General features: G+C 36.5%; 1 protein-coding gene across 6 annotated transcripts; it reads left to right on the forward strand.

Annotated features, from left to right (window-relative positions):
• Positions 1 to 432: 432 nt before the first annotated feature.
• LOC135585754 (serine/threonine-protein kinase CTR1-like) lies at positions 433 to 12,182 on the forward strand. 6 transcript variants are annotated; one of them, XR_010481201.1, is made up of 15 exons: positions 433 to 1,149; positions 2,531 to 2,829; positions 2,916 to 3,057; positions 3,604 to 3,707; positions 4,817 to 5,025; positions 5,912 to 6,256; positions 6,358 to 6,398; positions 7,248 to 7,316; positions 8,316 to 8,416; positions 8,523 to 8,607; positions 8,788 to 8,886; positions 9,998 to 10,235; positions 10,352 to 10,468; positions 11,243 to 11,311; positions 11,421 to 11,488. XR_010481201.1 is itself a non-coding variant. In XM_065090088.1 (15 exons), exons 1-15 carry the CDS (start codon positions 631 to 633, stop codon positions 12,040 to 12,042), a joined length of 2,418 nt encoding a protein of 805 aa, XP_064946160.1. In that variant the 5' UTR covers positions 433 to 630; the 3' UTR covers positions 12,043 to 12,182. The 6 variants fall into 6 exon arrangements, 2 of the variants coding, with proteins under 2 accessions (XP_064946160.1, XP_064946161.1); XR_010481203.1 differs by having other exon boundaries at positions 10,182 to 10,235; XM_065090088.1 differs by lacking the exons at positions 9,998 to 10,235; positions 10,352 to 10,468 and adding exons at positions 11,752 to 11,846; positions 11,934 to 12,182 and having other exon boundaries at positions 11,421 to 11,552.
• The last annotated feature ends 1,305 nt before the right edge of the window (positions 12,183 to 13,487 follow it).

Consider the following 13,487-nt stretch of genomic DNA (forward strand, 5'->3'; position numbering starts at 1 on the left):
ATTTTTTTTACACAAATCAATTTACAAAATTTAAAAGTCTAAATATTTATCTAATATATTTATATCATAAATATTCACTTGATGATAATATACCAAACCAATTGAGAGTTTAAAATTGTATTTGAAATATCTTCACACTCCGTGATAAAGACCATCATTATAAATATTAAAATCATCATAATATTTATATTTTTTACGCCATAATATTTAAAAAATATTATATCAAATCAATTTGACTGATTATATGATCTATATAAGATGATGGGTACCATTTTTTTGTGTGTGCAATATCAAATGCAGTCAATATTAATGTTTTTAATACTTGCAAAAAGTTCACAAATGGTACGAGTCTAACTTAAGGTGTGCTCAACTTTAGTGGCGTTCAGGGATATATTTGTAATTTTGTCTAATAATAATAAAGAAGGGGCCCTCAGAGAGAGAGAGAGAGACGATCGGCTCTCTCCAGCCTCCGGGTCTCAGAATCGACGGAAGCTCCTCGACGCCGGCCCTACCAACCTCCGCCACCGCCCCCGAAGACAAACAAATCCACTGAAAACAACAAGATGAATATAATCGAGTGAAGTCAGCCTCCAATCTTTCCCTTCCGTTCCCCGTCTTTACCTTTTGGGGATGGACATGGCCGGGAGGCGATCCAACTACTCCCTCCTCAGCCAGTCCCCCGACGACTCTTCGCCACCGCCCAAGTTCGAGTCACCGCCCACCGACAAGGCCCGCGCCCGCGCCTCCCCCTTCGACTGGTCGATCGCCCCCGCCGTCGCGCCGCTGCAGCGGCAGTCCAGCGGCAGCAGCTACGGGGAGAGCTCCCTCTCCGGCGGGGACTTCTACGTGCCCGCCACGATCTCCTCCGCGACCGTAGACGCGGACGCTTTCAGCCGAATGGCGGCCCGGACGTCTGCCGGAGGGGGCGAGGGCCGGACGAAGGACGGAGCCGTGGCGGAGGCGTCGTCGTTGTTGTCGGCCAAGAGCTGGGCGCAGCAGGCCGAGGAGACGTACCAGCTCCAGCTCGCCCTGGCGCTTCGGCTCTGCTCCGAGGCGGCGTGCGCGGACGACCCCAATTTCTTGGACGCTTTGGATCAAACAGTGCTTCCGGATCGCGTCTCTCCCACGTCCATCTCCCATCGCTTCTGGGTTCGTATATAACCGCCCCATCTCTTTGCTCCGCTCTGTTCTTTTCGCGTAATCTGATTCCGTTTGGTGCCAGAATAACTAGATTCAACGGTTTAGTTACTTTTACTTTGGAACCCAGTGGAAGCTAGTTTGTCATAATCCAAGCTGCCAAGGCATGTTCATTCACCACAACGAATCACATTAACGCGTGGATGCAACTTCTTCTTCGAAATCTGTTAGACAATGGTGGCTTCACAATGTGACACGCCCTCCGGTCTGCTGTACCACTGCAATACTGCCTAGTACGTGTGGTACATACCGATCCGACAAAGGACCGGTACAAGGGGCACATCGGTATGCCCCCATATGTCATGAGTCGGTACGTTTGGTACATACTGTATCAATAGTTGGTTGATACATCGGTACGGACCAATAAGGTGAACCATATATTAAGTTCGTTGAATCTGAACCAATAGCTCAAAATGCATATGCCAAGTTAGTATACCTATTGGATCATTTTAAGTCAATCTTAGTCTTTCCACTTTCGATGTGGGATTAATCCGTCAAGATACATTGTTGCTTTGAATACTCCAGTTGGAATTTAGTTAATTAATTCAAGTATCATTCATAAAATTTCTCCTCTTTAGCAATGAAAGACCAAACATGTTTAGTACACTGTTAGAATCATCCAACATGAACGACGAAGAAGGTTTTCCATGAGGGTCATCAATTGGTAGTATTCTTTCATTTTCTTCTCTTCTTGAAAATACATGCACGTTATTTTTAGCAGTCATCCTTCATGAACCTTTATCCATTATCCATAATGACCGACATATATGGGCCCTCATTTATTGTCTGTACAAACAAAAACCACACAACCTAGTGACCTCTTGGTGCTGCTGTTGCATTCTCATGCTTGACCTTGGAAATGATAAATTTATAACTATCAAGCTTTATGCTTCTGTTGTTGTTCAGTTGTTAAAATCTGTAAATGATTATTTGCTCAGATGTTGCTTTCCAAGTGAGAAAATAAACCGACATATATTGACTACCTTCAAAGATTTCTATTCTTTTTCCCACAAATATTCTTTGCAAATATTTTATGTAAGGTGGATTACCAATTAATTTGCACTTGAAATATTAATGTAATCCACATGGTTTCTCTGGCAGCTGGTACCATAAAAAACATATTATAAGTTGTTATTCTCCATTTATCAGTGTATAGATGACATAGCTTAGGTCTCTTCCTTTTGTGCACTGTATCCAGTTGTTAATAACTACTTGCTGCTCACCTTTATTAATATTATTCTCTCCTTATGTCGAATCCAGAAACTCTTTAATTCTGTGAATATTGATCCATGTACATGACACTGTACTTACTTTTTTATTTTTTTTTCATCAGGTAAATGGATGCCTATCATACCATGACAAAATTCCGGATGGCTTTTATCTGATTCAGGGAATGGATCCATTTGTATGGACTCTATGTACTGATGTGGAAGAAGAGAATCGGATTCCATCAGTTGAGTCACTGAAAACTGTTCACCCCTGTGATTCATCGATTGAAGTGGCTCTTGTAGATAGACAATATGATCCCGATCTAAGGCAGTTACAAAATGTGGCAGCTGGCCTTTCATGCAGCTGTGCCACACCGAAAGATATGGTGGATCAGCTAGCAAACCTTGTCTGCTCCCACATGGGGTAAGTTGCTCTCAGCACCCTACATGTAGATGACCAATATGTTCCTTTTGTTTCTTTGATAATGAGTATGCATTTGCTTACACAAGAGGTACAGCTTTTAATGAAGAGGATCTTCTTCATCGCTGGAAAGAGTGCAGTGAGGCTCTCAAGGCTACTTCAGGTTCTGTTGTGCTTCCAATTGGGAAGCTATCAGTTGGTCTCTGCAGGCATCGTGCATTGCTTTTTAAGGTGATTTTGCAAGGCACCATTGTTTTTGTGTAATCTTGCTTATTAAGTTTTTTTTAATTGAAAGGTCTAAACTTAGGTTCACTTAAGCTAATTTTGTTATAACAACAAAGCCGCAAAGTCCCAACCATGTAAGGTCAGCTACATGCAACTTTTACCACCATTGAGATCTATAAAGAACCGTAGCTTTAGTTAAGTTAAGATTATTTAATTCTTTATGTACAGTTTTTATTAAAGTTTTCTTAGGTCGTTGTCTACCTTTATTGATTTTATACTCTATCAAAGTGATACTTAATTGTTCATAAACAAAAATATATTTAATTTAATTTTGTTGTGTGACTAATTGAGAACATAACATTTCATCTTAGCAAGCATCGTATGTCTCATTTGTTTTCTCATTTTAAATGGTGACTAATGCTCTGTGTTCCTTTTGTATGTTTGATTGCATGAAGTTAACTTAAACTTCTGCTATTAATAAATTCATAAGTCACAAGATTTTGTTGGGATGTTTTTAATTTCTAATTTGTCATTTTTCTTTTGTGTCTGTAGATGTTGGCAGACACAATTAATTTGCCATGTCGAGTTGCCAAAGGCTGCAAATATTGCAAAACTGGTGATGCTTCCTCATGTTTGGTGCGCTTTGGTCTTGAAAGGTGCAGACTCTATTTTCCAAGTTATTATGCTAATTATGAACTGTTAGTTTAGAGAGTTTTGGTCTGTGGAATGATTACTTCCTATACTTATTGTGCTGTACTGTGCCTGTGGCATGGCAGCACTGATCATGGATGGGTGCCTCATAGAATTTCTTGATGTATAATTTTGCAATTTCAATATACCAGTATGACCACAGCGTAATGCAATTGAGTTGCTTGTGCGCAACTGGCCCAGATACAGCATGGAATACTGCAACAAAGCAACAATTTGCATGTGAGTGAGTTGCAAATAAAGAGAAATATACAAGTGAAACTGTAACCTTGATAGTGTTGGAGCATCTCCTTCAAATTGCTTCAGTGGCCACTTAAATACATAGGCTGACTCATAAATGGCATCTTTATTCCGATATAAAGAGACCTTGCATATCCTTCCATATCTAGTGAGTGAGTGAGATACTGGATCCTGTTGAGAATTAAGATCATTAATTGTCGGCCTGTTTATGGCATAACCAATCACTTCCTAAGAGTCTGATTCTGAGGTTTCTAGTAGCCAACTAAAATGATAAACATATCTCTCACTTAGATTTTTGTTGATTTGCAAGTCCTTTATGACCACGCCACTCTTATGCTACTAATTCATATTCCTAATATTTTCTTTTTCTAAGTTTTATGATCAGGGACCGAAACTATATAGTCTCTTTGTGCAAATAGGAAATATATAGTGGCTAAAATTACAATGTTTCATGGTGTTCACGAGTTCTTGGAATTTTCATCAAAACTTCTATTACTCTAGATTGTCCATGACAGGTCACAAATGTCGATAATTATTATTATTATTTTTTTCCATTTATATGATTCTTTAGAGTAGTTAGATCTCACTGCACTATCTCATATTATCTGTAATTCCTTGTACAAAATGGACATTAGTAGACAGTCAAACACTCATATTCTTGTAACTGATTTTAATTTGAGACACTGTAGCATGTTCATGCTGCATGACAGCTAGTATCAGCATTTACTAGATTGTTAGTGCCTAACTCTGCAACCTTCACAGATCTTGGACTGATATTCAATAAGCCAACTAATTGATAAAATTTCTCTATTGGCAGGGAATATTTAGTTGATTTGATTAGGAACCCAGGAAATCTGTGTGAACCTGATTCTTTGCTGAATGGACCGTATTCCATTTCAATATCTTCACCTTTGCGTCCTCCAAAAGCCAAATCAACCGAGGTAACTGTGAATTTTAGAACCTTGGCCAAGCAATATCTTCTGGACTGTCAATCACTTAATCTCTTCTTCAATGACGCTTCAGCAGGTGACTCCCATGAATATAACACAAACATTGATTTGAATGTGTCATTGTATTTTAACTCTGCTACCAGTTCATGTTGCTTTTATTGATTGCTTGAAAACCAGATGTCCTAACATTGTTATCCAACAAATCTCTGGTAACAATGGGACTGTTGGAGCTTATGCATTTAGTATTTGTTTGACTATTCAATAACCTTGAGAATCTAAACCGGTCACGATGCTTGGCTGTTGTCCATACAGTATTGAACGTTCTTCACTTGAGATTTCTTCTTCTTTATCCTAATGCATCTTTTTTTTCTTCTGAAAACACTGAAACTTAATGGATTGAGAATTACATTTGTGTGAATTCCATTATTCCTAGCAATCCAAGCATTCCATTGTAGTTGTATTAGCTATTTAACACATTACAATTTATGTCCCCTCACAATTGGAGGGCACCATCACAGCTTGTTTGTTACTTGAAGCCAAATCTTGCCATTCATCAGGTGCTTTGATTACAAAATTTTATGGTGGACTCGAGCATAATCACATCAGTCCATTCATTGAAACTTTAATTTAATGAAAATCCATGTAATGCTTGAAGTTTACTTTTGAAAGCTACGGTTGGAACAAAGGTTTTTAACTGTGAATTCAGTGGTTGATTGTAATTCTTCTTTATTGTTATGTGGTTTCAATTGATTCTCGTTGTTGATTAGACTGGATTTAAATGCTTAAATTGTAATTTCAAGAGTTCCTTGGTCACTACAAGTCATGGTGCTGCTAATTTACTTATGTGATAGTCACCATTTTGATCACTATCTATTGAACAGCATGAGCTTTTATGACAACTAATTTCTTGTGAGTAATATCGTAAGGGGCATCAACTGAAATTGCATGTTGTACTATTTAAGGTGCTGTTGTTGCTCAAGGAGATGTTGTGGACTTATCTTCCTCTAGGCCTTTGGATGAGAAGTCTGTAGAGGTGATATCTTCACCACTAGAAGCTACTGGAACTGAACTTTGTGAGCTACCTCTGCCTCACATTCAAAAGGTTGCTCGGCCAGAGCCATCAAAAGCTGGACATAAAGATGTTCTCCATATCATTCCTCCTGATCCAAAGGCTGATAAAAAGGATTTCAGGCTTATAAAGGATTCTAAACAGGGGCATAATAGACCTAACAATGAGATAAGCCTTGCCATAGATGACTTAAATATTCCATGGAGTGAACTGGTCCTGAAGGAGAGGATAGGAGCAGGTAAATGCACATTTTTTTTCTGGTTATCTATATTCTATGAACATATTCCATATGCAGAAACTAGATTGTATGTTTTCATTTGTAACTGTATTATTTTTCAGGTTCTTTTGGAACTGTCCATCGTGCTGAATGGCATGGTTCGGTATGTTCTTTGTTTATCATAAACTGTTTTATATGCTTAATATAAAGGAAAATTTTCTGTTTTTCAGTTTCCAATGTTCAGCATAAGTGGTTCCATAAACATGAGCTACGTTAGGCCATATTGTCTGTGGAGTCTTTAATTTAATTGTTGCCATAAACAACTGGTCATTGATGTTTATTGTGGATATTGATACTTTATCATTTGTAAATTGAGTGGCTACTTTAACATCCTATGGTTTTATGGTTATCAGACAAGCATAGCATTACCATTGTAGTAACGTGATCGTGATCATTAATCATCAGTACTTGCCGCAACTATTTGGATCGACAATTAGCTTTACAAATCTCTTTAACAATGCTAATGTGTTCCTGCCTTGAGCAGCATCACTTCAATTGCAGAAGAATAAAATTTTAAATTGTACTACGAAAGTAAAGGTGAAAATGGTTCTATTCCCACCAATGCTTCAATGACTCTTGCTGAATCCATGCAATTACCTAAGAGAAGTACTTCATGTCTCAACGCTTAGGTGGTGTACATTCAGAAGCATAGATGATGGAACTTATGTTCAATTTTGAAGACATCAAATTTTGTGTTTTTAAACTTCAAATCTTATTGCAGAATCTTTAAAAGCAGAATTTGTTCTTTTAGGTGGTGCACATTCAGAAGCTCACACCATTCGGACCCCATACTGCTCTTAACCCATGATTGCCATCACCTAGCATGGATGTTGAAATTTATGTTCAATTTTGAAGACATTATAATTTGTGCTTTTAAACTTAAAATCTTATTTCAGAATCTTTAAAAGCAGAATTTGTTCTTTTGAAGCTATGAGATAGTTTTTACCTGTAGGATGTTGCTGTCAAGATACTTATGGAACAAGATCTCCATCCTGAGCGCTTAAAAGAGTTCTTAAGAGAGGTATGCTCAAGTAAATATGTAACAGTTTGCTCTGGATAAATGTCACACTGATTTTTTTTAATTTTATAAAATTTATCGCTGCCTGTTGACTACAAAGCATAAGTCATAGTAATCAGCTTACCTAATAACCTGGTCAGGCCCTTGTTGTTATGATTTGTTTGATCAATTATTCCAACATGTGTACATTATGCATGAAGTCTCTGGGTGGAATTTAGTCATTAATCACATAAACTGCTAAGGCTACATGTTCTGGCTATGTGATTTTCACATGTATCCTTTTGATTCAACAGTTAGAATCAAGAATTTAATTAAAGAAACTGGGCAGTCTTGTGCTCAGATCTCTGTACTTTTCAGCTGCATATATTACGGAAAAGTCAATGTTACCTCTGAATATAGTGGGTTTATGGCACATTACTGTTCAATGCTTAGCTCATTATCAAGATATGTTAAAGAAGGCAAAACCTTAGAGAAAAACAATATTGTCTGTAGGAAGAGAAATGTAATTGACCATGAGGTTGCATGTAGAACATGGTATCTGTACTACTGCTGCTGTGAGGTTCTAAAACTAACTGCTTAACCTCTAGACATGGATAAATGGCCATACCATAACAGAAATTTAGAAAGTTTCAGTGAGAGCAAAGGACTTTCCTGATATCAGAAGTTTAGAGGAGTAATATATATATATATATATATATATATATAGTGCTGGAAATGTAAAAGCAAGTCCCTTTCCTCTCTATAAGAAAAGCGTTTAAATAGTTAGACATGTTGAATAATCAGATTCTCTTGATACAATGGACTGTCTGCATTTGGGTTAAGATGCTGATCACTTGCAATAAGTTAAATATCATTTTTCTGGAAGTTCGCGAACACCATTGCCAATAGACATGTACATTGAGATATCTTTTTTGGGCTTCATAAGAATGCTACAGCAGCATGTGAATGTTTTTTCTTTATCTTTCACCTAAGATTCATGATTATTGTATTATTCTACATTAGGTTGCTATAATGAAAAGCCTAAGGCATCCTAATATAGTTTTGTTCATGGGTGCTGTTACCGAGCCACGGAACCTATCTATTGTCACTGAATATTTGTCAAGGTATTTTCCTCTTTCTTCATCTCGTGCTTTTATACATTTCACAAAATCATACGTATCAAACGACTCAGTGAAGTCAGTACACATAAGTTCTTTTGATGAATTTCAGAGGCAGCTTGTATCGGCTTTTGCATAGAAATGGCGCAAGGGAAGTTCTAGATGAGAGGCGTAGATTAAGTATGGCATTTGATGTGGTATGCTTTTTACCTAATTAGATTTCAGTTTTTTTGCATAAGTTGCATTTAGCGTAGCACAATTTTTAAAGTACAGCAATCAGAAAGGCTAAGGCCATTTCTTTTTTGGTAACTTTATATCTAATAATCTTTTGCAGTGATGCAGGGTACATATTTATTAATGGGTATTTGCTTTTCCAGGCAAAGGGAATGAATTATCTTCACAAACGCAATCCTCCTATCGTTCATCGAGATTTGAAGTCTCCAAATCTTCTCGTTGACAAAAAGTACACAGTGAAAGTAAGAATTGTATTCATATATTTTGGACTTTGGTTGCAGAATTATTTCTTATTATAAGCTGCTTAACATCTATGGCTCTAGTTATGCTTTTGTTCATGGTGTAAAATTTTGGTACCAGAGCTGGTGCCAGTCATTGGTCAGACTGGTATGAGTCTGGTACATACCAACACAGAAGAATAAAAAGAAGAGGAGGAAGAAGATAGGAGAGAGAGAGAGAGAGAGAGAGAGAGAGAGAGGTTATGAAATTAGCTCAAGGGTTTGTTGGTGATATATATAGAGAGAGTTGAAATTTTAACCATTTAATTAAAAACCCTAAACCAGAACTGAAACGCTTGAATTGGGCTGGTTTGTGGTCTGGTTGTCCATGGAACCATTATTTATCACCTGGTTTGTACTGGTCCTGGTGGTTTTTCAAACTATGCTTTGATCTCAAGTTTCAAATCGCTTTGTTGCTAATGTCCTAGAGATATTTTAACTTTTAACTACCCTAAATTTCTAAGAGCTTCACTTGATACCACAGACCTGAGCTTTCTTTCCATATTTCATGTGTTCTTATTGTGCACCAATCAACAAAATTGTTTCTGTTAATTTGTATTAGCTTCTATGATCTTACTTCTTTGTTGCTGAATGAGGTTATCCAGTAGAGGTCAACTACGACATGCATGCTATTTTGTGACACGGAGATGCTATGTTTGTAATTTACAAAATTAATTCAGGAGCTTAGTATCTTCAATGTACATCTGCAATCCTGCTAATATGTGGAAGAAAAGTTTGCAAAGTTGCAGCTCCTTCCAGCCGGCAAAGAGTCCTACTTGGATGATATATCATGAACAGTACCAAGCAATAACAGAGTATGATCATTCCAGAGATGCAACATTTTGTCTTTGGTATCATCAGATGCAATTGCAACACATACTATAGTCTGTATTATCATTCCAGAGATACAATATTTTGTCTTTGGCATCATCATATGCAATTGCAACACATAGTATAGCCCTGTTCATTATAAAAGATGATAATTGACAAAGAAAAAGAATAAGTTCTCTCTTGATTGGTAAAATGATTTATTATTTCTTTCTTTCATGATGGCGGGCCTTGGTACAATGATCAGGTTGCTCTTTTATGACATGAGAGACCAGGGTTCGAGTCACGGAAACAGATTCTTTAAATATTTAATGGTAAAGCTGCATGTATTGACCTTTTCGAGACACTGTATTGGCAGGAGCCTTGTGCACTGGGTAATCCTTTTTTCTTTTTTTCTTTCTTTGATGAATCAATTGCTGAATGTGGTGTAGGTTTCCTCTTGAAAGGTGTTCCAAAGGCCTTGTAGTTCTAATAAGTTCCAACAGGTTTGATCTCTTGCAAAAACCAACTGTGAGAATGAATCAAATTGATAGTGGAGAAAATGAAAGAGCGGCAAATCTGAATGTGTAAGGTCTTGAAATAGAAGGATTTATTTTTGCAGGTTTGCTTCATGTGCCAGTATGGTATGTGCCTGCTGGTAGAAGCTAACAATATATAAATGATCCTTTTTGGCATTTGGCAAAAGATGTGTATTTGCACCAATGGGTGCATGATGCAGGTAGAGTGCTGAACTCTGTGCCTGTGTTGACAAACTATTTGAGCAATTTACCTATAAACTCTGTCTAGCATTGATAAAAAGAATAGACAATTATGCCTTTACCCAGTTGTGAAATTATGTATTTAGTATTCTCTGTCATGAATGCTTATGGCTTGTTGACATCTCTTTTTTCCTTGCCAAGATGGTATTTCTATCTTAAAACTTTTATTGCTTCATACTAAGAGATCCTACAAAATGGTTGTCATATCAATGTTATGCCTATACACGTTGGCAACTTTCCACCATGTGTTGGTACTTGAAGCATGTTAAGACAAATTGTATCATCTACTCTCTAAAGTAATGAGTTGTATCTTGTAGGGCTCTTGTATCATCTTTAAAGGGCTACAAAACATGTCAAATATTGGCAATATACATGTGATTCTGACTTTTGACTGGTATTATGTATACATGTTTAAGGTATTTTGTAAATGTTTGCTAATTGTATAAATGGTTGTTATGATTCTTATAAAGTTTCATGTGATGATCATAGAACATCGATATTACATAAGGTCTAATATTAAATAGCAAATATATGTGCTCATTTTTGTATATGTGCCGTGTCATCTGTCAGGTTGTCTATGTCAGTATCTCATATTCTTTGTTTTACAGCCATGTCAAGCAGATGCAATTTGTCAAACTCGGATTCCTTTTTGGTTTATCCTACTGCAATTGACTATATATACCTAGTTTTTCTGTGTACCACTACTGCAGTGATAGCTTTCTGTTGAACTGCAGGTCTGTGATTTTGGTCTTTCAAGACTGAAGGCAAACACATTTCTCTCATCTAAGTCTCTTGCAGGAACCGTAAGTTGCTCGTGTTGTACATGCTTTTAACTAAATCCATTTGGTTGATTTACAATAGGTTAATTGAGTTGTTTTGGTTTTCTACTTTGATTTTCTTTGTTCACATTAGCCTGAGTGGATGGCACCGGAAGTACTTCGAGATGAACCATCAAACGAGAAGTCTGATGTTTACAGCTTTGGCGTGATTTTGTGGGAGCTTATGACATTGCAACAACCATGGAGTAATTTAAATCCTGCTCAGGTAGCTGTTTTTATTCCATTGGTATTGATGATTAGAGGGCTTTAGTTCGATGAATTTGGAATCATTTGAACTTTGTCAATGTCTTGCCGATTAGCAAATGCATTTATTTAATACAAGTCTGTTTTCTTACATGTGCTGAGACACATGGAAGTGCCATCATTACAATTACTAATATATGAAATAAATTGTCATGTGACAGGTGGTTGCTGCGGTTGGTTTTAAAGGAAGATGGCTTGAGATTCCAAGTGATGTAAATCCACAGGTGGCTGCTATAATTGAGTCCTGTTGGGCCAAGTATGTGGACAGTGCAATTCCTTGGTAATTAATCTTCTTATACTTCTTCATTCTGCTTCTGTTCTTAAATGATCTGTTGAACTGCAGTGAGCCATGGAAAAGACCGGCTTTTTCTAGTATCATGGACTCCTTGAAATCTCTGCTCAAGCCTCTGCCACCTCAACCATTACATACTGATATGCCGAATGCCCAATAGGAGGCAAGTTGCATATTTTTTGAAACGGCTGGTGTACTTTTTGTGATCCTACATGTACAAAAGTCTGCTCCAATTGTATCAATTACAGGTGATCGTGCATTTGCATTCAACAAAATTTGAATTAGCGTCTTTACTCTTTAGTTTAAAGTTAAAATCTATTTCATGTTTTACAACAGATATAACTCTTTTCATGTCCTTAGTCCATCCAATGAGTAGATGATAACACAATGTACACATAATTTCCTACATAGAACTTTGGTTCAATTTTGAATATCCTGCTGGGTGCATTTTATAATTGTGGTATTGATTCTTTTTTACCACCATTCACCGTAAGTTCTCATGTATATCTTTCATTTATAGGATGCATCAGAATTTAAAACTATGATCTAAGTAGTATTGGGTAATTAAGAAATAATATATATATCAACAATGTTAGAAGGATGTTGAGAAGGATATGTGAAATTAATAGGAAAAATAAAAAAATAAATATTTTTATTTATGAACAATTAGGTATTGTTTTGATAAAGGATAAGCTAAAAAAATTATTTAAAATGATATAAATATGTGCTTATAATTTGGATGTAACTATCAAAAGATTTAAAGATTTAAGTACTTTAAATTTAATTAAATATATAATTTTTTATATATCTCAAGAACGATAAAAGATTCATGTAGTTGATCTTAAATATTTAAAATTATATGTTAGGCTAGATAGATCTCATCAAGGACTCTATATGAATATTTTAAATTTTTGTATTGACATGCGTCATTTTTCCTAATTTTTATTTCTAAATATGAATTGTAATCATCATGATGTAAGAAGTAAGTCAGTGGTTATATTATCACAGACCTATTTAAAATTTCTTAAGTTATTTGTAAAGGGTTAGCCTAATTGTAATATGACTAGGCTGACTTATAAGAGAACAAATTGATTAGTTCGAAAATAAGCAGCAAACAAGTCTCGACATTTCCCCAGCAGTTTTACAAGTAATTTTGTAAATATTTAGTGTGCAAGAGATGAAGAAAAAAACAAGCACTTTAGAAGGCAAATAAATAGTCACAAGTTTACAAATGATGCTCACTAGGCGTCGGGCGCGTTGGCAAGTTTCCATAAGTTTAACATGCGAACTTGTGAATCTAATTAACGCCCAAAATTACTCCAGATCCCTATCTAGCAAGGTGCCATTCAAGGGGTTTTGGGTGCTGAGATGATTAACGTTTTTCTCCACATAATAACATATAGTAAACAGGTCATGGCATGTGAAAACTAGATCATTTTGGGATAGTTTTATATATTCTGGCGAGTGATCGCTCTATAACCTTGCAAACTATTCATGTTCACAGTTTTCAAGCAAAACCACACAAAACAAAGCAAAATATGCTGCTAAGCATATGTACAAGCAAACAAAATCAACGAATGGTCCGCCGACAAGGGTGTTGCAAGT

Source organism: Musa acuminata, chromosome BXJ1-11 (genome assembly GCF_036884655.1).
Source record: "Musa acuminata AAA Group cultivar baxijiao chromosome BXJ1-11, Cavendish_Baxijiao_AAA, whole genome shotgun sequence".
Lineage (NCBI taxonomy): Eukaryota > Viridiplantae > Streptophyta > Magnoliopsida > Zingiberales > Musaceae > Musa > Musa acuminata.